This window comes from Carassius gibelio, chromosome A2, assembly GCF_023724105.1.
Source record: "Carassius gibelio isolate Cgi1373 ecotype wild population from Czech Republic chromosome A2, carGib1.2-hapl.c, whole genome shotgun sequence".
Taxonomy (NCBI): Eukaryota; Metazoa; Chordata; class Actinopteri; order Cypriniformes; family Cyprinidae; genus Carassius; species Carassius gibelio.
The window spans coordinates 20,451,580-20,476,361 of NC_068372.1; the positions used below are offsets into that span (position 1 = coordinate 20,451,580).

At 39.8% G+C, this 24,782-nt stretch overlaps 1 protein-coding gene across 10 annotated transcripts in view; it reads left to right on the forward strand.

The window, feature by feature from the left end:
* The window catches only part of LOC128030726 (E3 ubiquitin-protein ligase RNF220-like), a 120,217-nt gene extending 100,459 nt beyond the window's left edge, over positions 1–19,758 (forward strand). For 4 of the 10 annotated variants that reach the window (XM_052618595.1, XM_052618612.1, XM_052618623.1 and 1 more), the window contains 9 exons: positions 137–263; positions 4,664–4,760; positions 4,869–4,955; positions 5,070–5,125; positions 5,871–5,970; positions 11,714–11,822; positions 12,834–12,908; positions 18,358–18,425; positions 18,509–19,758. In XM_052618595.1, the coding sequence (XP_052474555.1) occupies positions 137–263; positions 4,664–4,760; positions 4,869–4,955; positions 5,070–5,125; positions 5,871–5,970; positions 11,714–11,822; positions 12,834–12,908; positions 18,358–18,425; positions 18,509–18,515 (726 nt within the window). In that variant the 3' untranslated portion in view covers positions 18,516–19,758. Of the gene's footprint in view, positions 1–136; positions 264–4,663; positions 4,761–4,868; positions 4,956–5,069; positions 5,126–5,870; positions 5,971–11,713; positions 11,823–12,833; positions 12,909–18,357 lie in introns of all 10 variants that reach the window. The other 6 variants (XM_052618605.1, XM_052618632.1, XM_052618651.1 and 3 more) reach the window with 2 other exon arrangements.
* Positions 19,759–24,782: the final 5,024 nt, after the last annotated feature.

Here is a 24,782-nt window from a genome sequence, read left to right on the forward strand (position 1 = left end):
TTAGAAGTTAGTGGATTTGAAAGCGCTGCTTTGATTTCCTCTGATGTAGTCACACTTTGTGGTTTTGTCTTTTTATATTGAATGAACCAATTTAAATGTGTTGGTACATGTTTGATAAGTGGTTTTGTTCTCTCAGAGGGAAGGTGGAACAGAAGAGGATTTTGCCGATGTCGAAGGGGAGAACGGAACGCGGTTTGAGGAGTACGAGTGGTGTGGACAGAAGAGGGTCCGAGCTACTACGTTACTGGAAGGTGGTTTCAGAGGTATGTGTTTTTTTTTGCATTTTCTTATATTTTTGAAAGAAGTTTCATTCTCACCATGGCTGTTTATTTGGGGGGGAAAAACAGGCAAAACTGTAATATTGTGAAATATTATTTCAATTTAAAATAAATGTTTTCCAATTGAATATATTTTAAATGTAATTTAGTCCTGTGATGGCAAAGCTGCATTTTCAGCTGCCATTACTCCAGTCTTCAGTGTCACATGATCTTTTAGAAGTCATTCTAATATGCTCTAATATTGGTGCTCAAGAAACATTTCTTAAAAGTTTAATGAAGATCGCTTACAAAGGTCACCAAAAACATTGAAGCTGTTTAATACGGCTACTTACATTTCTTTCTCGGTGTACCCCAAGATCAACCTGTTCAAGTGGCGTGTGTGTTAATTTATAGGCTAGGCATCTGTAGTCCAGACAAGGTGAGTTCTGGCAAGCCCTGCTTGGCCTTCAAGGAGTCAAAGGAAAACACATTTAGCTGTGCAATTGACCCTCCTCACCCAGTACAGAGTTGTGTGTGAGAAAAATGGGCCGCTGACCCGTGGGCTTCCCTCACTGCAGGAATGCAATTATAGCTCCCAACCTAACGCCGCTCACCTGGGATGTTCTCTATCACATACACACACGCTCCCTAAGACCCTTTTTGATGTGCTGCCACACTTTCAAGGGAATTCTAGTTGGTTCATAAATAATTTACCTCCTCAGATTATTTTTTACACTAGGGAGGAAGTGTCAGTCATGCTCCATACTTGAGATTTTTATCTTGGAACTTTTCTTAATGTTGGATGGGTTGTTTTGAAAGGGGTTGGTTTATTCAGTTAAGTTTAGGCTGGCACTTTACAGGAAGTGCTAAGTGAATGTCTATCAAAAACGATCTCAGTTTTTCTCCTCACTGTTCGTTTCTTATTTAGAAAAGGAGTTTGTCTCCTCCCTCAGTGGTCTTTTGTAAACTTCTGCACTCTTAAATGGAAAGGCTGTTCGATCCCAAGGAGAGAACAGATTGCAAAGCTGTGTGGATTAAGAAAAGAAATGGACTTGCTCCTCTAACGCCTGGCTGGACAGATGGTGGCCCAGATCAATTCGGCATGTGAACAGAGCCATGTGTCTGTACAGAAGCTCACCAGACCTTTATCTTCAGCACAGGCACCAGTGTAATGGCGATATGGGGGGGACCTGGTCAGAAGTGACTCAGTGGCCCAGGGGCCACTTGAAAGCTTCCTCTAAGATGCTCAGAAGGTGGATTTTCCCTTGAAAGCTCAGCTGAAGTCCTCAAGCGTTCAATCGGTCTGCATTGCAGAATCCCTGCAGCCCAGGGGGAGCTAGACTGGGGAGGGGGGCTTGAAAGGAGTCTTCAATGGGATAAGAGGGCTATAGTCTCTGAAGCACCAAGCAGCTCTCTAGCTCTCTTTGAGGACCCAGGAAGAAAGCAGACAGGAAACGCTTTAAACCAAACAAAAAGAGCATGATAAGGAAAAGGGAGACCAAGAGGAAGAGAGAAATCGAAGAGGATCAGTTTGTGTTGGAGGCCTATAAGGCCTCCTGTGTCCGTGGCTTAGCAGGGCTGGTGTGCTGATGAAGAGATAGCAATGGCAGTCACAGGCAGAGATGGAGCAGATTTGGTGAAGTCTTGAAAGAAGAACAGAGGCCCACCGCTCATCTTTGTAAAGAACCTTGAGAGATGGCAGCTTTGAGCCCCTTCTCTGGCAGGCATACATGGTAAATGCCATCCTGATTGGATGAACTCTGACCTGTGACATACTGTGAAAGGCAGATAAGTGTCATGGCAGCAAGGTGGAGGAGAGGCCATGTTTCATGTCCTGTTTCTCTGGGATCTCTGCTTCCCCTTTCTTTGCGGTGGCATGACACACCTGTCTTGGGTGACATATGTAGATTAACACTTTACAATCTTTTACAATCATGGCAAATGTAATTCAGCTTGCAAAATGTGACCCAACAAGGAAAGTGTGATTTATGCATGTGACAACTTAACATCTAAACGCAAACAAGATTATTGTCATGCAAAGTATTGCAGAGCAATACAGGTAAATACCGGCTATATTGTAAGGGAGACATTGAAGTTTTTTATTCATCCAATGTACATCGTGATGAAGAATAGGAGTAAGCTTATGTCCCTGAGGCTGCTGGGCAAAGAGGCGGTGCATAATTTGACTGAGAGGCAGTTAGAGGTGCAATGACCTTTTTGGCACAGATTAGATTGCCTGCCAAGATTGCTTAACAGTAGCCCCAGCAATTTCAGTCAGACACACACTGCTCAGGTAGTTATACACCATTCAGGGGGCCGTTTTGATGTTGTGGTTGCCTGAGTAGGTGTGCCATCCATTTTTTCAGTCTGGCTAGGTTCAGTGTCGTCAGTGTACACACTGAAGTGGACAGTGTTCCTGTCTAGGCTGAATCAATGCTGCATGACATCCTTCCTGCCCTGGTTCTAGCAAAGCATTAGCCAGATCCATAGCCTGATCAATTGATTGAATTAACAGTGATTTTTCTTTTTTTTTTCTTTTTGCTGCCATATCTGCCTCTGCCCGGCCTGCCATTAATGGTCACTATATTTATTAGTTTTTCCCCCGGTTTGGCTTTCATTGCAGCTTGTTGACAGTTAATTAATGAAATGTTCACCATCATTTACGGTTTACGGTCTTTTATTTTTGGCTGACTGTACCCTTCACCCAATTTCAGTTGGGTCAGTGGAGTGGGAATGTTATCTTTAGAAAACTTAACACTATTTCCAAGCTAGAATAAGGTGATGCCGGACACAGGACCCACAGTTCATGTTTTAAAGCGGTCACAAACATTCCTTTCTTGCACTTTGGTGCAACTATGATTAAAGCTTACCCAAGCTTAAATACTATTATATATTTCTAACCAAGCTACAACAGTGTTCAATAGTTTGTTTCAAAAGTTAATATTTGTTTTAAAATAATACCTTTATCTGCTAAAGTTTAAAAAAAAGAAGAAAGAAAGCAGCATTTTTACAAAAGATTTAAGTTTCAAATAAATAGTATTCTTTTGAACTTTCGGTTCATCAAAGAATCCTAAATTCATTACAATTTAAAAAAAAAATATTAACAGCATAACTGTTTTCAACATTGAGAATAATGGGGGGAAAACTAGAAGGATCAAGTGATTCTGAAGAATTGAGTAATGGCTGCTGAAAATTAATCTTATGTGATTGTAGGAATAAATTAAATTTATAAAACATTAAAATAAAGATATTTTACATTTTTATAATATTTCACTATAATATTTTACTGTATTTTTTATAAAATAAATGCAGCCTTAATGAGCATGAAAGGCTTCTTTGAAAAACATTTATCAGTAATTTATTAAAATAATGCTTTGTCATTGTTAGCTTTCAGTAAATATAAATGGACAGACACTAAGCATAAGGTAAACTAATAGACAGATTTGTTCAAGTTATTATTGGAAAGGAATGTACATTTAGACTTGTGCACCGTTGAACCCTGATTCTCTGTTCGAGGAGCTCGGATTTATGTAGCTCAGCTATTGTGCGCATAACTCTCTGCAATCACAGGGACCAAATAAAACTTAAAAGTTCTCTTTTTATTTGATCGCTAAAAACCATAGCACATTGTAAAAAACGAAAAAAGGGAAAGCATTTGTGATACATTTTATCCCTACTCTGCCTCTTTTGGATCCCTTTCCAGAGAAGGGGAGAGAGAGATCATGGCTGCCACATCCACTTTCAGTCCTCCTCCTCTTTTCCATCAGTGCCTAACACTCCCTGAAGGTTGTAGTTATCCACTCCACACTGTGCAATAGTCATCCCCGTGTCGTAGTGCTTTGAGGAACAAAAGTACCATTCTCCACTTCCATTTCCTACCTCAGCTCCTCATCCATGATATACCCGTTCTCCAGCAGTGCCCTGACATCCTTCCATCAGCCCCTGAGGGGCCTGGGCTGCTCCCACCCTTCAGGCTGCTGCCGCTCCAACCTCTTCTTAACCAGAACTGAAGGACCCAGACAGCTAGTGGCTGGAGTTTGTCTGTGCGCTCATCAATGGATTTATAGAAGTGCCACTCAGCCTGCACGCCCCAATGCTCATCACCCACACCCTGACAGGCACCTGACACAACTCCTATTCAGACAATCTCCGATGGCTTCATCTGGGCCCAGAGCACCAGAATCCTGGCTTGTCTGCAGTAATCTGGTTCTGCTCAAAGCTAAAACAGGCCTTCCCAATTGGGGTTTCTTTGGCGTGACAAACCTTGTCCTGGATTGGGACTGTTATGGTTGGAGTTGGTTGCAAGTGACAGATTTATTATAAAATATGTATTATTAAATGCGACAAAGGATTAAGCCCAAATTTAATTTACTGATGACCGTTGTTCCTCTCCTCCCTTTTTTTAGGGACAGGCTTTGCCATGTGTAGTACGAAGGAGAGCCATGATAGTGATGCAGACCTGGATGTGGATGGAGATGACACACTGGAGTACGGCAAAGCCCAGTATCCTTGATTAGTCATCTGGAAACATCTTGCTCTTAGTGGCGCTGTAGTTGGCATTGAAACAGTAACTGAAATTAGATGCCGTTGTGCCTTAACTCAAGGTTTCAGGTACACTGAAGCAGACATCATTCCTTGTTCTGGAGAGGACCAGGGAGAGGCCAAAGAACGTGAGGCACTGCGTGGGGCTGTTTTGAAGTACGCTGGATTTCACTGAAATGATTTCATCACAGACTTTAAAATGACAAATAACAAATCTATAGACTTGGCTTTTAAACTAAATTTTTTATTTTTTATTTTTTCCTCCTGTAGTGGTGGTGTGCCATCCAATAGAATAACACCAGAGTTCTCAAAATGGGCCAGTGATGGTGAGTTGGCCTTCAAATAAATGCTGTTCTTTTGAACTTTCAGTTCATCATAGAATCCTGAAGAAAAAAAACATGCTTCATGGTGTTTTAAATATGTGACCCTGGAACACAAAGCCAGTCTTAAGTCGCTGGGGTATATTTTTAGCAATAGCCAAAAAAACATTGTATGGGTCAAAATTATAGATTTTTCTTTAATCCCAAAAATCATTAGGATATTAAGTAAAGATCATGTTCCATAAAGGTATTTTGTAAAGTTCCTACCGTAAATGTATCAAAACTTAATTTTTGATTAGTAATATTACTAATATGTATTGCTAAGAATTCATTTGGACAAATTCAAAGGCGATTTTCCCTCACCCTCAGATTCCAGTTGATCAAATAGTTGTATTTCGGCCAAATATTGTCTGATCCTAATATTCCATACATAAATGTAAAGCTTATTTATTTAGCTTTCAGATGATGTATACATCTCAGTTTTGTAAAAAATGACACTTAAGACTGGTTTTGTTGTTCAGCGTTGTATGTTAAACAATATATCAAATCAGATTGAATATGTTAACTAAGATGCATATTAAATTAGTCATGTTATTTTAAATTATAATAATATTTCACAGTATTACTGGTTTTGCTCTTCTTCTTTTTTTTTTTTTTTACCCCTATATATTTAAGTTGGATGTTATAGAATGAAACATTGCTTTTGTCAGCACTCATTCATTATATATGCTCTGTTTGTCTATTTTTGCAGAAATGCCATCCACCAGTAATGGTGAGAGCAGCAAACAGGAGCCGAGCTCTTCATCTTCGTCCTCCACGCCGAGGACCTGTAAAAACAGTGAGATCGAGAAGTGAGTACAAACACACACCTGTTCCGCAGTGGAAGTGTGTTTGCTGGTGTATTGGGGTGAGATTAGTTTGTGTAGGAACTGCAAGATCATAAATGATGCATTTAGTGTGCTCATCTCTCCGGAGCATGCTCGATCACAGGGAGTGGCCCAGAGTATTGATCCCAGGCAGCTGAGCCTTGTCTGGGCTTAACTCGCTGTACAGCCTAGGAATGCTAATATCCCTTTAGCCATTTCCATACTACAGCTTTTCACTACAGAAATAGTGCAGTATTTATCTCTTATTGCAAGAAGTGAAGCCTGATAAAGTGAACTTGCTGGCACCACACCACTCAGATGCTTTAAATAAGCATGTTAATGGAAGAAAAAGTGTCCATGTGGCCTGAAACTGAAAGTATTACAATCACTGTTACCTACAAATGTTTTTTAAAGATAACTTTCTTGCAAAAAGAAGTATTAACCATTTAAAAACGGTGGAGCACAGAGAAAGCGAGATGAATTCCTGCACTCCACTGAGAGTGAAAACAAGCTGGAGGGAGAGTAGCAGGCAGCCTTCAGCCGCAGATAAATTTGAATAACCTGAGTGGGTGAAAGGCCGGCCCCTGTTATTCCCTCATCTCTGCACCCTCATCCATATTCCTCGACAAGTGTTCCCACTAAACTCTCCTCCCACTTGCGTGTGTGGGGGCCCAGCCCCAGTGAATAGGTAATTGGGGTCAGAGTGCAGCTCCCAGTAGAAGAGGGACTTATTGCCACTGTGGTGGTGCGACTGTCCTGGTTTGATCTCCCACTGCTGTCTAGAGCTGGACCATGTTCAACACGTTAACCACAGACATACCTCACTCTGCCTACTCAAGAGCGGGAGCACAGCTGTCAGTCCAAATGACCCATGTCCCGTCTCTCTGCTTGTTTAATCCCGCTGTGCAAGGTTGTCCAATGCAGTGCCAATTTAATGTTTGCAATGTCGAGTCTCAATCAGGAGATGGTTTGCTTTGTTCTAAAGAAAAAAATTAATAGCTGATTGATTAATAAGATTGTTTTATTTTCTGAAAGAAAAAGAAAACCTCTATCATTAAATAATATTAGTGGGTTTTTTTTTTTCTTCAGAAAAAAATGTTCACAAGTTTGTGTGATTGATACACATACTGACTTATTTTATATATTTTGTTTTCAATTTCAGTAATATTTGTTACTTTTATGTAGAATTTTTTATAACACCGTTTTTATTTATTAATAATGAGATCATTACAGAGTATTTTTTTAATGCACTCCCACAATTCATCACTTTATTATCACACAATTATCTGTCTCGTCTCCTCTGAGCCTTCTTCTCTAGGGGGAGGCTTCTAGTGTAGCTGAATCAATCTTGTGTGGGCGCCAATACACGGGGCCCCATATTAAATATCAGGGGCAGATAACTAAGCACAGCAGACCTGAAGCAATTGATTTTTCTCGTCAGCACGTCGCAGGCACGTTCTTCTCACCCATCTCCAGTCAAGTGTGCATCTGCAAATTACTTTGTAGCGCAAGTTTGATGTCAGCTCCGGTCTGCAATTGAAATCGTGTTTGTTAACCATGTTTACAATGACCAGCAGCTAAAAGTGTGACTTTGCACACTGTTTGCTTGATAGGTTTGACTGAGTGTTAGGTTTTTTTTTTTTTTTTCAACCGGAATTTCTAAGTTTCGGTTCCAAAAACAGTTCTGGTGCGACACGTGACCAAGCACTGTGAGCGGTCTTGCATCAGTATTCTGAATAGTTTTTTAATTGTTTTAATGGAGCCGAATTGGAACCGGAACCATTAGGAGGAACCAGAAAATTCCCAACCCTACTAAGTGTGTGGAAATTAATGTTAGTGGTTGATCTTATGAACACTGTGTGGCTCTGTCTGAGCGTGGGTGTGCAAGTAGGAGGATGAAAATGGACAGAACGGGATTCCTAAATGGAGCTGCAGGAGTGTGACAGCTTAGATTGATTCATTGCTTTCCTCCGTAGCGACTCGCTCAATTTCTCCCTCCCTCTGCGCACACACTCAAAGCACCAGGCATCCAGTTCGACTAGCCGTAGTGTTGTTTCGGGGGGCATTAAGTGTTTTAGCCGACCGGGATATGAATCACTGCAGCTGTTTGATGTCATAGAGAAGAGCGAGCAATGAGCGCAACCCACCCGCCAGCCGTTTTATTAGCTTAGCGCTTAGCTCCAGACGTGACACACACTCGTTTATTTAATATCTCCTGCAATATTTCTCCCAGTCTGTGCCCGTCCTCCTCGGCCCTCCGTCTGAATCTATCCATCTCTCCCCGACAGTAGAGCCCTCTCCGAAGAAGAGCTCTTCTCCTTCCTCCTTCTGTTGATTTGATCAGGTATCACAGGATGTTACGCGATATTGTCTTATGAAAGGGGCCAGGGAGATAAATCTCAATGATGATATCATTAATCACATCCTGAGGGGTCATGAGAAGGGGGAGGGAGGTGTATTAACTCTTTCCTAGCCAAAACAAGATGTAGTGTTTGAGTTTTAGCTTCACATATAAGTTCAGTGTTTAAAAAATACATACTCTTTTCTTATACTCTTTTCGTATATCAATACGCTTTTCTTTTTCTTTTTTCATGGTGTGCGTCAAATGGATGTAACATGCAAATTAACAGGAATGGCTGTGCCATTGTTTAATTTACAATTTCCTGAAGTGGAAATTTCAGAGCGAGATTTAAAGAGGGCCACATAAGAAGCTAAAATCCTTTCATTCCACTTCAAGCCAGAAAACAATCCCAACCTCTCTATTTGTAAAACACGTGCATTTCAATCTGCAATGAAAATGAGATTTGTCCCCTTTAGTTTCAGTGATTCATTTTGGATTGTGTGTGTGTGTGTGTGTGTGTTTTGGAGTAAGAGGTTGAGCATGTTACGGTGTTGTGAGTTGTGTAAATTGTATACATGTGTGTCATCGTAAAGAAGAGGGGGCTGATGAATTTCCCCAAGCTCTCCTGTGCCAGATGGGTAATGATCTCTGGGTACTCGGGTCGCCTCTGTCTTGCTCATTCTGCACATGATAAATGAGGGCTCCCTTGCCACCCATGTGATTGCAGTCAAATTTCATGCTCAACTTAAATCACTGTAGCAGATTTTATGTACCTCCACAATAATCAAATTTATTCCCAAATTCATTAGTAAAAAAAAGTAGTGTCAGCCATCTCTCCTGAAAAGCTACATCCTTTTTGTAATTTTTTCATGTTTTTTTTTTTTTTTTTTTTTTTTTTATATTTTAAAATTACAGGCTCGATCAGCCTCTTGATTTAATTTGACTGAATTTAAGAATTGATTGTCAGCCAAGTAACTTTATAAAGATCTCCAAGTGTCTGTCTGTTCTTGTAACTCATGTTTTCTCATGTCATGCCATATAGAGTTATAGATTAGACCGCCTTCTATAGTTAGGCTTGGCTCTGATGGAGACGGATGGTTAAGGGGCTGGATAATGTAATGAGAAATAGCTTCACACTCAGAGCCAGATCTAATGGCAGTGTTAGATCACAGTGCAGGCTTCATCTAGTTGCTGTTTGAACTTGTGCTTTTGTTGCTTTAAAAACATCCCGTTATAGAGAATGATGCCTGTTTCAAGCATTAGACCTACACGTCCATCATGGTTTTAACATCCAAATTGATTTTTAATATAATTGGTGTGACGTTATGGACTACGGCTGTTGGTAAGCGACATGATTAGTTTGAAAGTCAGTCCTCATTGTGGTTTCCTTAGTAACTTAACTCTTTAATTGAAATGACATTATTCTTTCCCTAGATGATGTCATTGAAATTTTTCAGCCAGCATACCACTGCAAAGCGGAGAGACGAGGTGTGTGTTTAATGTTTAAAACTCCCACTCACTCAACGGGACCTTGGTGATTTTCAGTTATGAACTTGCCCAGCCACCCCTCTCTAGCTTTCGTATAAAATCACAGCCCAGCTTTCTCTCTCCCAAACCATCTCTTCATCTCCATCCATATAAAGTAAGATTAAAACCCTCTTTTTTTCCCCCAAGAGAATTAAATAACTTTTAGAATGTGGTTTTCTATAAAGCACAACACGATGAATATTCATGCCGGAGCGGGTCGGGCATTACTTGGCGCGGGAACTGTTGTATTCTTTTGTAGGGCCGGTGACGGCATACGGGCAAGTGAACCGAAGCGATTTATGAAGCTGTTAAAGAAAAACAGCAGGCATGGAGCACAGTACACCTACTCTCCTGTCTGCTTTATAAGCATGCACGCTAATCAAGACTAAATGCTTTTTTACAAGCCGTCCACTAATAAGAAGAGATTTTAAAGCTTTATAGTCCCTCTGCTGATTGTAGGCTATAGGGAATTGATCGTCCAGACAGCTCTCTTTCTCCTTGATCAAGGTCGTCGTATTGTTGGTGCTTTTTGAGAGAGACCTGGGTGAGTTTTAGGGTGACCTTGAGAAGATGCCAGGACTTTTCTTAAGAGTTTTGTTAACGTCTTCCTTAATGAGATGAAATAAAAATGAAAATTCACCTTCTATTTTCCAAATACATGCCAATCTTATTGTGACCGGTTTATCTAAGCATGCTTTTTTATTATTATTGGTTTGACCTTGTAATTTTTAATCAAAATTCTCCAATAATTTTGTCCTGTAAACCCCATCCCTTTCTTACAAACGACTTGGATTCAGTACAAACTCCATCTAATCAACAGCCAATGGATTGAACGTCCCTGTCCTTTTTTCTTTCAATAATTTGTCACTCGGATGTATGTTACAATACAGAAGAAAATATATGTTGCTACTTGAGTCATCGCAACTTTAAATGAAATGGGACATGTTTAATTCCTGGCTACCAGATTTTAAGCGCTATTTCTCAATGTGCCCATGATTCTTCAGTTACTCTGTCATTGTTCTTCCTTTAGGTTGGCCTTATAGGAGATGCTGAGTCCATAAAAGGTCTGTCCGTTTTAATGGCCTTTCCTTGATTTACATTCTAATAGCACCTGATTAACGAGAGGCCCATGTCCCAGTGTGTGTGTGGTGAATGTGTACTCATTGTGGAGTCACACAGGCATGTAATAAATGAAGCTATTGGAAAAGGCAGTTGAACGGCAGGCACTAATCGAGGGGATTGTGCCTAGGAGAATGCTGGTGCAATGTTAAATCAATACTGTAGATCAGTGCTCCATCTGGCTGGAAAATGATCGGATCACCATAAACATCTCGCCAAGCGCCTTGCCACACAATCAATGGTGGCCATATTGATTTAGTTATTGCGAGTTCATATGCTGTGGACAGTGTTAAATATGCATTCAGCAGTTGAGAGGCAATTGTCTATGGGACATTTAGTATAACCCTGAGAGGTGAGAAGTTTGGGGAACTGGTGCAGGTGTGACCTCAGAGGACTAAAGGAAGCTCGGTGCCATGTTTAATAATGGTAGTACAATAAAGAAAAACATATTAGTTCATATTGACATCATTTTCTTTCTGTAGCAGAGATGAATTCACTGTTTCCAGTGGGGCCATCTGTTTTTAATTTTGCTTTAGTGTTTTTGGGAGTTAGCAGTCAAGTTTGTCTGAACTGAAGCTGTGTGGAAGCTGTTCAAGTGTAAATTGCAAATTTGCGTGACTGCACTACTTTTAAAAAGCAATTAGCATTCCACTCTTTTCAGTTTTATGTATGAGCCAAACTGTTTTGTAGTACTCTAATTGAACCAACTTTGATTCTTTTCTTTTCTTTTTTTACCTGCAGGATAACAGAGGACTCGACAGCGACCACACTGGAGGCACTAAAGGCCCGCATACGAGAACTGGAAAAGCAGATCCTCAGAGGAGACCGATACAAGTGTCTCATATGCATGGTGAGAATTCTCACTTTCCAATATTGTGCGCGTTCATGTGGGTGTGTTTGCTTATGAACTCTCTTTAATAACATGCCGTGGTGATATAACCTAACACCCGCAATCGTGCACCCAGCCGGCTGAAGCTTTGTGATGGTCGACTGGAAAATTAACCTGCACATTAAGTTTCTGTTAATGGACTTCTGCCGTCCTGTTGGATATCTGTGCTAAACCTTTTCAGCTTTATACCTGTAGTCTTGTTTATGAAGAGACTTGTTTTGATGATTTAACTGGAAAGATTCAAGAAATTTTTCTGTTCGCTTCTGTGTCCTGCAGTCGGTTGAGGTTGAACATTTCCCAGTGGTGGTCTACTGCCACCCGCTGATTGTTGGATGTATAGCAGACCAAAAAATGAATTCTCAGTAAATGATTTGGACTAAAAGTGCTAGAAGTGTGTCAGACGGCTTCGCGTGATATCCAACCTGAATATTCACACAAAAATGCAACAGAACTCCCAACCATTCCTTTTTTCCTGGCTCAGTGTTGGCTGAGAGCTTCTGTTGATAAGCTGCACACGTTGGTCTGATGTGTGTGTCTGTGCCTTCCGTGGCGGCCACATTCTTGTTCTCAGTGCCGCTCTTGAATATCCCTGCAGCGGAAGCCGACTCAAACAGGGGCTGATGGCAAGAATCAGGCGGTCGAGAGGCACGGGAGCACAGAGGCCCTGCAGCTCGGTTTGTACTGTTTGTACAGAGGCTACGTAACAGGCTGCAGCGCTGCCAATGCGAGCAGCAGTGGGGTTAAGAAGCTGCTGCCGCTTCGGAGGGTAAGGCTCTCTGTGCTCCCATTGGACTGACCCCTGCACTGCCCTACACACTCCCTCACTGCCCCCCATGGCTGATTTGTGCTGTGCTGGTGCTGTCTAGTGACGTCTGATGTTGTGTTCGTGGGTGGCTAGATGTGAATTATGTTTAGCTGACCTGGTTAAATGTATCATTTCTCCTTTTTTTGTCTTTTGTTTCTCTATCTCAGGACTCGTATACAATGCCTCTCACCTCCATCCAGTGTTGGCACGTGCACTGTGAAGAATGCTGGCTAAGGACTCTGGTAACAATTACACACTTGCTGTTCAATAAGCTCATATTGAATCTGTAAATGCAGAATGTTTTGCAGGGTTAGGCAGTATCTGAAATCCTATTGTTTGTGATGCTGATAGTTAAGAATCAGGATACTTAGGGGTGTTCACAAATAGTAGAAAATTCGATCTGTAATTAATTTTTCACTGTTATAACTAGGGATGGGCATGATTAATCGACGATCGATAATTGATCGTTAAGATTTTCCTCGATCATGTTAATTTGTTATCGATTAATCTAAAGCATTTTTTTTATCTAATGCAGTAGTGATGGCCGATTCGTGAACGAATCGTTCAATTTAACCGGTTCTTCTTAGTGAACCGGTTGAACCAGTTCACCAAATCGAACTGAATCGTTTGAAACGGTTCACGTCTCCAATAAGCATAAATCCACAAATTACTTAAGCTGTTAACTTTTTTAACATGACTGACACTCCCTCTGAGTCAGAATAAACCAATATCCCGGGGTAATCCATTTACTCAAACAGTACACTGAATGAAATGCTGTGAAGACCGAACTGAAGATGAACACCGAGCCGAGCCAGATAATGAACGAACACGCCCACTGCTGGAGCAGTTCTCGTTCTCGAGTCAAGAACCGGTTGCTTCGGTGTTCGGATCACCAGTACACTCAACCGAGAATCGTTTCTGTCGGACGCGTCCGATTTGAGAACCGATGAGCTGATTCTCGTTCTCGAGTCAAGAACCGGTTGCTTCGGTTTTCGGATCACCAGTACACTCAACCGAGAATCGTTTCTGTCGGACGCGTCCGAATTGAGAACCGATGAACTGATGATATTGCGCATGCGTGTAATTTTGTAAGTATTTTGTTAAACATCGGAAAGTGTGATAAAATAACTATATTTTATTTTGATTTTTTTTTATTATTATTTTTTTTAGATTAATGTTTCCAATCTGTATATTGTATATAATGTATAGGCCAAATGGGTTTTCAGGGAAGTTGGACAATAATTAAGACTCTAAAGACTCTTATGTTTAATAGGAATAAGGGATGATTTATGAGATATCTGTACTGTATTTATAGTTAATGATGACATTCACAAATTGAGTTTGTAGTAAACAGAACATGAACAGGAGTAGAGCATCTGATGACACTGAACTGCAGCACGTGCCGGTTAGAGCGATTCTCGTTCTCGAGTCAAGAACCGGTTGCATCGGTTTTCGGATCATCAGTACACTCAACCGAGAATCGTTTCTGTCGGACGCGTCCGAATTGAGAACCGATGAACTGATGATACTGCGCATGCGCGATTCAGCGTGAAGCCAACTGACTCACAGCATGTCTGAACCGAAGGGATTCTTTTGGTGATTGATTCTGATTCTGTACTAGTAATATTATGAGCGCGGGTATTTCGAGGGCTTGGATGAAGGGCAATCTGGCGAAACGTAAGTTCATTTAATAACAAATACATCGCAATGGATTATGTTTAGTAAGTGGATCATGGTTTCTGCACTGATGACACCTAATTTATTTACTTTATATCTTCAAGACTTAAATCCTCATATGCACATTATTGCTGTTACTGTATTTAGGTGTTGTTGCAAAACTCAAATGTAAACTTTTCATGATTATGAGGTTTTAACTGACTAAAGTTATGATTACTGACTTTATATATTTGAATGTTTGATAGACGTGACGCCATTACGTCATCGCCAATGACGTCATTACGTCGAGCGTGAAAGAACCGATGAACCGGTTTTTTCAACCGGTTTATTGAATCGAACCGTCCGAAAGAACCGGTTCGCGGAAAAGAATCGAACTTCCCATCACTATAATGCAGGTTGCGTTGCGTAGTACGAGTCTTGAAGCAAATTACATGAATTTCACTGTGTGGCAGCAATTAAATATTTTACCACCAGGGTGCAATATTTGACACCCTACTCGGTTATCTGTGATTTTCCGTTTTGATTTCAAAGAGTAATCATGAAGATGTCACGGCTAAGTGTGGCGTGGGACCATTTTGATTTAAAAAGCGAACTAGTTAACTGCAAACATTGCGATGGGGTGTTTAAGTACAACTGGGCCACGACTCAAATGATGTACCTGTGCATCCCGGCAACGTCAGTTCCCTCAGAGCGGGTGTTTTCGGCGGCTGGACTGACGGTCACCATGGTTGCGGTCGCGTCTGACACCAGATCATATCAACATGCTTATACGGTATTTCTCAACAAAAATCCGTAGCCTTTGTATGCTAGTTACTAAAGTTAGTTATTATTCATGAGGCTATAAGTAGCATAATTTGTTACGTTAGCGTAATTGTTAGGAAGGCTAATATCTGGCCTTTTCTTCTGGCTTGGATAGTTTTGAGTTACATTTTGACAAAATCTGTCAGATCTAAGTATTATAATGTTTTTTTTTATGTTATTGTTTAACATGATTCTTTTATCATTATTATTGTTTTGGAACAAATGAGGTCTCTGTTTAAGAACGCCTGCTAGCAGCTGCAGGTTCCGCTGCTTTAGAGCACTGCATATGCACGCGGATATATGTTCGGTTTGCCTGAACGTAGTTTAACTGTCTGCCACAAGTTGATCTTGTAATAAAGGTCTCACCGAGGAAAAACACGCTGTATTTTTGTATTCATTGCATTTTTTAATTATAAAAATTTAATAATTATATTATAAAAAAATATTAATGATTAATCGATAGTCGATCGTTAATTCTCCCGACGATCGACTAAGAAAATTTAATCGAATGCCCATCCCTAGTTATAACTAAATGTACTGGTTGGCACTGTGTAGCGTTAACATGTTGGTTGTGTTTGATCACAGAATGTCGCCGTCTGCCTCACGAAGTTCAGAATTACTTTAATCAAAATGATCTTACTAAATAATCGTAGAAAATGACATCAAATAAATCAGTGAAACGGAGTTATCAAAATATCACCACCACAATGAGAAATCACATGAAATCCAAACACCAGTGGACTGAGGAATTTTTTTTTTTTTGAAGACTTTTGTTTATATCACCATTGCTGTAATAGTTGGTGGAAAAAAAGATGTGCAAATACTAGATATTTTATATAATATTTAAATTTTAGATTGTATTTTTTTATAATTTGAAAGCTTTTTTTAAAGATACAAGCTTATTTGTCTCACACACACACACACACACACACATATATATATATATATATATATATATATATATATATATATATATATATAATAAACATATCGTTTCCTTTTTATTCTTGGAAGAGCTCCCTCACAGGAGGTTCATCATATGGAAGGTCTTTGGTTTGAAAACCCAGCACATCACATGGCACGGATCACAGGCTGTTACTCGGTTTACTTTGTCACATCTTTGTACATTCCTAATAATGAAGTGTAACTGAAAATAGGGGTATTGCAGATGTGTAGATGGTTTTAGTTTTGAAATGCGGGGATAATTAGTGTACATATTAAATTTCAACTCTGTGCACCACAGAGTGCCCAGACCTTCTCAGTGTTTAATGTGTAAAATGTGGATAATGGAGTAGTTTATTTTGATAATGTCGTGGTATTTGTGTAAGTTGAAGAATTCCTTTCACCCAGACCAGTGAGATTCCTCATGTAGCGCTATAGGTTCTAATCCCTTTAGACGGCATTGCATGTTCAACCAACCTCTTATGAGAATTGCGATTGCCTGTACTCGTCCATTTGTAATCCCCACACTTACACTCGCTGGCTCTTCCTCTTTTCTAAGCTGTTTCAGCCAGTCTTCCTCAGGGAGCCCACTCTCATTAGTCACTAACACATTCAGTCACCACACACGGAAGCAATTAATAAGGAAATGTTTCCCAGCTTCAGCTGTTTTCCAATATGCTATTTATTAAATCGGCTCCTTCCATATCCACTTATCACAAGCCCTTCTGTGTACGGCTTGTCGACAAGAGGGGAACAGAGATGTGTGTGTGCGGCTGATTGTTAGTAATGCAGGCATTAAAATTGTTGCCTAAAGACACCAATAAAAGTAGCACGGCGGGGCTCCTTGCGTCTTGATCAAAGTAAATGTGTGTAATTTGGTTAGCGTCAGCCTTGTTTTATGAAGCTAATGGAGCGCAGCAGCTACCCGCCGCTGATGCGAGGAGCCCACGTTCAGTCCGTGACCTGCCCACGCTCATTAGAACTAAGTAAACTCCTGCTTCCTAGAACAAAGGAACCAAATCTCGGGTCCTCTTTGTGTCTGGGGAATCGTGGGTATAGGAGGAAGCACGCTGGGGGTTTTGCTGCTACACTGCTTTAGGTTTTACTAAAAAAATTGCCTAAAATAACTCGATTCATGTAGGGGGTCGGAAGTAGAATCCAACTTTTGTACTCCTTCAAGCTGGCCACATCAAAATAAACCACTCACATAGTCAGACCATGATGTCAAATTTGAAATCATTGTGATTACTTGCACATTCACCATCCAGTGTTAGAGCTCACTGTAACAGTGTTAACAAGCCAGATTGTGTGTTGCTGGATCTCTTTGTTTTTAGTCTGAACACTCAGGATCAGTGGACCGGGTTCTGGTGCCCTAGACATGAACTGAATCATATGGAGCCACAGATCCTTGTTAACATTCAGATGGGAAGGCACACTGCAGGGTTCACGCTCTGACATCCTTACTGCTCCCAGACTCCTTAGTTTGCTAACAAAGTCAATACATATCAGTTCCTATAAGAGCCATAGCAGTGCACTTCATGTGTATGAGAAGAAATACGCCCTGTGTGAGATCAGTGGCATATGTGCGAGAAGGTCGTGATCACCAATGGTTGTGAGATTCAACACCGTAACAGCGCTGTCTGAACTTCACACAACTGTTGGGTTGCTTTCCCAGGGCAACACACAAACGTGGGGATTTTATAACTCTTGTGCCTTGCAGTCTACATCTCTGTCAAGTGTTGTGGTATTTTTGAAGCTGAATATATAATTTGCTGACTTTCAGAGCAGATCCTGTTGTGATGTTCAGTCGTTCCCTGTGTAGCATGTGTGTGGTGCAGGCAGCAGACCACACAGCTCACCTTCCTCCTCCTCTACCTACTGTTCTGCTGCAATTATGGTGCAGGCTTTATGGGTACTGGCTGAACATCAGTGGTAGTGGAATAGGCACATGCTTGTCAAAAAGGGTAGGCCGCTCATATAAGGCCCCATTTTTATGTCCACATACACACACTATTAAACTACACTACCTTTCAAAAGCTTGAGCTCAGTAAAAGAGAGAAATTATATTATTTAGCAAGGATTAAAGTGCACTAAACTACTCAACAGATATGTAAAAAGTTGCAATAGATTTCTATTTTAGATCAAGGTTCCCACTGAAACAAAAATGCTTGTTCACCAAGAGCACCTTAATAGCATATGATTTAGCATTTTTAATCTGAAATTACCATCTTTTCACTCTTCTTTTTTTTGTGTGTGTTTCTCTTTCAACAGGGAAACAAGAAGCTCTGCCCACAATGCAACACCATCACGTCGCCAGGGGACCTCAGGCGTGTCTATTTGTGAGCAGAACAGCCCGGATTCTTTTTTTGGTTTTTGTTTGACTTTTCGTTTCCATTTTTGCTTATGTTTTTGGTTCCCCCAGCGCCTGAGGGAGTGGAATGTCGTCCTGACCACGAGAGGCTCGAGCACAGACTCTTACTGACTTTAAAAGGGGACGGACTTCACAAGCATTGGACTAATGAGGACTGTGTAGACTCAGTCCTCTAATATAATTGCTTATGTGAAGAGTCTTCCAGCCTCCCTCTTGTGTTGGTCCATGTTCCACCCGCACTGCTGCTGCTGCTGTTCTTCAGCTCCCACTGTCGCTACTTCTTCACCACTGACGTCAGCCTGACAATAAGAAGAGACTTTAAATGGCCCACCCTAGGCTCTCCAGAACCCCTCGATCTTGATTCTTCATTGTGTTCACGTTCGCCCCAAATCATAACTTCTTTTGTGGTTGTTCTAGTGATGTCAACCAAATTCAATGAATCTGTGCAAGCACATGTATTATAGTCTGTATGTTTACAGTGTTGTGAGTGAATGACATACAGAACTAAACACACTTGTATACACGTGCACACATGGACATACACATGCACATACAGAAGTATATATTGAATAAAAGTCCAGTTTTAGTTGGGGGTGGTTTGGGTCGGGAGGGAGGGGAAATGTTTCAATCTTGGTGAATAAAAAAAAAAAGGAAAAAGAAAACCCTGTGTATTTTCAAAGCAGATGTTGTTGTCTTGAAGTTAAAGTTGTATTGCATTGTACAGGAAGAAATTTAAGTAATGATAATAAACTACTCAAACTAGGACTTAAAAGATTTAGGTGTATGTTTTTCACTGAAATATGCAGTAAAAACTGTAGATTTAATCCTGAAACAAGGGAAAGTATCTTTCTTTTTCTTTGCTTTTTTCGAAGAAATTGAAAGATTTGCTTTTATTCACTCACATTTTGACTTTAATGCTGAATGCCGTCTGTTACAAACAATTGAAATTATTGAACATACAATATTAAGACCCCTGACCAGTTGCATAGACCAGGTTCTTCCCTCAGAAAAGGGACTTTTCTCAAAACATCAAATACTTAGGGTGGTTTCATTTATAAGTTACATTCCGATTTCCTCTCTGAGACTTTATTTTTCCTTGAAGAATGAACTGGAAGAGTCAAGACTTGTTTCCCTGACTGACTGACTGACTGACTGCTCACGTTTTTCCCTAGGAGTGAGACCGTGTGCTTTATATTTGTACATCTATGTATTCTGTGATTTCTGTATTGATGTAAGTGCAAAAAAAGGAAGAAATGAAAGATCATTGCTGATCCCAACACCACAATAAACAGTCAAATGTTGCATTTGTTATAACTTATTTCACTGTTCTTTAAATCTTCACCATAGCTGGGTCACAGTCAAGGACTGTGAAAACAGCTGTAGCAATATCCTTAAGATTTACACTTAAAATACTGTTTCCAGATGTGAAATACCTCTCTCTGCAACTATTTTGTAAATGATTAGGGTTAACACTTTGTATTCTTCCTTTGCCGAACAATTCGTTCCTGCCCCAAAGAAGACCGATTGCACAAGATGATTGTGTGCTATGATTTGTGTGTCTGTATATTCTTGAAAATGGTACGTGTCTTTCCCGTTTGTAAGCTACATTTCACATGAATTAAATGACTGTAAATCTGAACTGGTCACTATGTGCTGGCTTCATTCACTGCCAAGTGGAACTAAAGCAGTTTAAATGATCTAGAAGTGAAGCTGGTTGTAATGTTGCCACATGCTGACATAACTTTTGAAGTACATCAGTCAATATTTATCCATTGAGTTTCAGGCAGCAAAACAACTTTCTAACGCATTGTAATTTTTTAATATCGATGTGCATTACACTGCATCCGGTAGAGATGATAATGAGGTTTTGACACTAACCCATTGATTTTATATCTTCCCCGACTCTAAGTTGCATTGAATTACGTCTTTTTGGGATTCATTTTGGATCTTTTTGGAAAAAAGGAAGCATTAGTGTTCTATTCTGCCATCTTCAGGCTATACCCAGGTGACATTTTACCTGAACAGTATCAAAGCACCACACACTTAAATGATAATGACCACACTGCAAATAAAGCAAATCAAATTGCAAGATGTAATTAAGAAGTCATCTACCTCCGAGGTAAAGCCTCCGATCCCATGCCAAACATAGGTGCATGCTGTATTGAAGCAGCATGGAGAAAACAGTAGCAGCGTCCATAAGCATTTTCAGATGCCTGTAAAATTTGTAGATATGTTGGAAAATCAGCAGGAGTTTCTGTTATGTCCTTGAAGCCTGGCTCCAACCTCTTTTTGGAAGTGTTTGCAGATTATTTTGAAAGGAATGAAACAAGCTTGGAAAACCTATAAGTAAACAGCAGTTATGTTGTTGCAGTTTATGGACTTAATTATGGTGCACATATCATGCTTGTGGAGTATGCAGTAAGAAGTTAATTTCCCCAGTGTGGGATTAATAAAGTCTATTGAATCAACTACAAGTGAGGCCATTTTTATTCTGTGAAAATTTGCTGTGGGGTTGCGTTGTTTTTTCCTTTTTTCTCTTAAAGTTAAAGTAGACTTTTAATATATATATATATATATATATATATATATATATATATATATATATATATATATATATATATATACTATACCTATATATAGTATTTTTCGGACTATAAGTCGCACTTGAGTATAAGTCGCATCAGTCCAAAAATAAACATATTTAAGTCGCATTTATTTAGAACCAAGAGAAAACATTAACATCCTCAGCCGCGAGAGGGCGCTCTATGTCTTCAGTGTAGACTACAGGAGCACTGAGCTGCATAGAGCGCCCTCTCGGGGCTGGAGACAGTAATGTTTTCTCGTTTTGGTTAATTTCTCTTAGTTAATTTCTCTTGGTTCATGTCAAATTAATTTTGATAAATAAGTCGCATCTAACTATAAGTCGCAGGACCAGCCAAACTATGAAAAAAACTTATAGTTCGGAAAATACAGTATATATATATATATATATATATATATATATATATATATATATATATATATATATATATATATATATATGAAGTTTTTATTGATGTAAAAAAAAAAAAGATTAGACAAAAAGAGCAAATTATGAAATAGTTCATAATCTCCTCTCTTGGGCATAAGTTAGTTCATATATTATGTATTTGTTCAATAATTCTTTTCCAATTTGCTTGCTTTAGAATATTAATTTTTCCTTTTTTATCTATTATTTAAAAACTTTTTGTAAAAATAAAAAATAAAAAAAACACATACTGTTATAAAAAAAGTTTTTTTCTCTGAGCTTTATTGATCCTGTTCATAATAAGACATCTGATAGCTGGTTGATGTCTGTATCCTCAGTATTGGTGATATCTTGTAGGGACAGGGATTTAATGGGTACCAGAGGTCAGAATGGGGTCCGAGTAGTAGGTGGTAATGTGTCTCCTATGTTGTGGTGAAAGAATGTACTGTGGTTGGATCATCTCACCTCTACCATCTAACCCAAGTCTTTACTTACTGTCAAAAGCTGTGTATTCCAGACAGCCGTGCGATCCATAGAGTGCATTAGGCAAGCTGCGGGTTGGGCTCGGGTTACTGCCCACCCTGTGGTCTGAGTGGTGCTAGAACCAGGAAGAAGCCTGATGAGTAGAAGCAGATCTATATAAATTGCTTTTGGAGGTCAAAGCCATCCCTGATGGGGAGTATAAAGTGTGGGGGCCATTATACGCAGTTTACAAACATCTCCGCAGACCAATCAATAGGACAGGCCTTCTCTGCTGCACTGGGTAATTCCTCGATCGCACTGCCTGTCTGTAACAATGGTAATTTACACCTTCATGTGGGAATTTTACCATGTCTCCACCCCTTCAGTGTCCACTTCTTCCTGGTTGAAGTGCTTGTACAACTCATTCAATTAGGAGCCTCTCCTCTCCTCAGCCGCTTTATAAGATCGATCCACTCGAGGTGCTTGACAGAAAAAAGGCTTTGGGTATTTTGTTATGCGCTGGAGTAGGAAATTGAGGAATGTTTGGCCATCTGGCATATTTTTAAATTGTTCATCCAAGTTTAGTGCTGCAAAATAGCATCTCCAGAGTGCCTTTAAACTCTACACATTGTCATGTTCAGGAAGCCAATATAATGAAAATTTGGTTGTGCATTAGGTCCACATGACCATAAGTGGATAGAGACAGATTTAATTCCCTGTAACACGGACAACTGCTTTTGGTCACAAAGTTATTGTTGCAGACTAGGGGTGGAACTATAAAAATGTTTCCAAACCACTGTCACTAAACAATGTCAATATAGACGAGACTGGGGTCGAAAATTAGGTACATGGAATTAAATCACCACCGTACATCACCGCCGTCCAAAAATGAATTATGTTATACATCAAAATTTAAATCTGACTAGCATTAAAGTGAACAAAAGAGACAGTAAAGAAGTTTTAGAATCAGAATCATAAATATCTTTAGGTAACACATACAATGAATTGATTACGGTGACCGTAAGTTAATAGGAAATAGCAATATACAAAATAGACAATAGATCCAGTAGTTCCATATTCCAAAGTCTTATTTGCTGATTTGGAAGTGCATGGAACTTGAGGCAGCCATTAAAACTCTTTTATAGTTTATGGATGCAAAATGTCCCCTTTACTTTTGCCTTTCACACGCTGCCTGGAGGAATTCAATGCTTGCTTTTTTTGTGTGTTTGAAAGCATTGTTCTCTAGCTAACATTGTAGCTAAAGCTGTACTGAATTGTTCTTACAGTATTGTTCAAAATAATAGCAGTACAATGTGACTAACCAGAATAATCAAGGTTTTTCGTATATTTTTTTATTGCTACGTGGCAAACAAGTTACCAGTAGGTTCAGTAGATTCTCAGAAAACAAATGAGACCCAGCATTCATGATATGCACGCTCTTAAGGCTGTGCAATTGGGCAATTAGTTGAATTAGTTGAAAGGGGTGTGTTCAAAAAAATAGCAGTGTGGCATTCAATCACTGAGGTCATCAATTTTGTGAAGAAACAGGTGTGAATCAGGTGGCCCCTATTTAAGGATGAAGCCAACACTTGTTGAACATGCATTTGAAAGCTGAGGAAAATGGGTCGTTCAAGACATTGTTCAGAAGAACAGCGTACTTTGATTAAAAAGTTGATTAGAGAGGGGAAAACCTATAAAGAGGTGCAAAAAATGATAGGCTGTTCAGCTAAAATGATCTCCAATGCCTTAAAATGGAGAGCAAAACCAGAGAGACGTGGAAGAAAACGGAAGGCAACCATCAAAATGGATAGAAGAATAACCAGAATGGCAAAGGCTCAGCCAATGATCACCTCCAGGATGATCAAAGACAGTCTGGAGTTACCTGTAAGTACTGTGACAGTTAGAAGACGTCTGTGTGAAGCTAATCTATTTTCAAGAATCCCCCGCAAAGTCCCTCTGTTAAAAAAAAGGCATGTGCAGAAGAGGTTACAATTTGCCAAAGAACACATCAACTGGCCTAAAGAGAAATGGAGGAACATTTTGTGGACTGATGAGAGTAAAATTGTTCTTTTTGGGTCCAAGGGCCACAGGCAGTTTGTGAGACGACCCCCAAACTCTGAATTCAAGCCACAGTACACAGTGAAGACAGTGAAGCATGGAGGTGCAAGCATCATGATATGGGCATGTTTCTCCTACTATGGTGTTGGGCCTATTTATCGCATACCAGGGATCATGGATCAGTTTGCATATGTTAAAATACTTGAAGAGGTCATGTTGCCCTATGCTGAAGAGGACATGCCCTTGAAATGGTTGTTTCAACAAGACAATGACCCAAAACACACTAGTAAACGGGCAAAGTCTTGGTTCCAAACCAACAAAATTAATGTTATGGAGTGGCCAGCCCAATCTCCAGACCTTAATCCAATTGAGAACTTGTGGGGTGATATCAAAAATGCTGTTTCTGAAGCAAAACCAAGAAATGTGAATGAATTGTGGAATGTTGTTAAAGAATCATGGAGTGGAATAACAGCTGAGAGGTGCCACAAGTTGGTTGACTCCATGCCACACAGATGTCAAGCAGTTTTAAAAAACTGTGGTCATACAACTAAATATTAGTTTAGTGATTCACAGGATTGCTAAATCCCAGAAAAAAAAAAATGTTTGTACAAAATAGTTTTGAGTTTGTACAGTCAAAGGTAGACACTGCTATTTTTTTGAACACACCCCTTTCAACTAATTGCACAGCCTTAAGAGCGTGCATATCATGAATGCTGGGTCTCATTTGTTTTCTGACGATCTACTGAACCTACTGGTAACTTGTTTGCCACGTAGCAATAAAAAATATACTAAAAACCT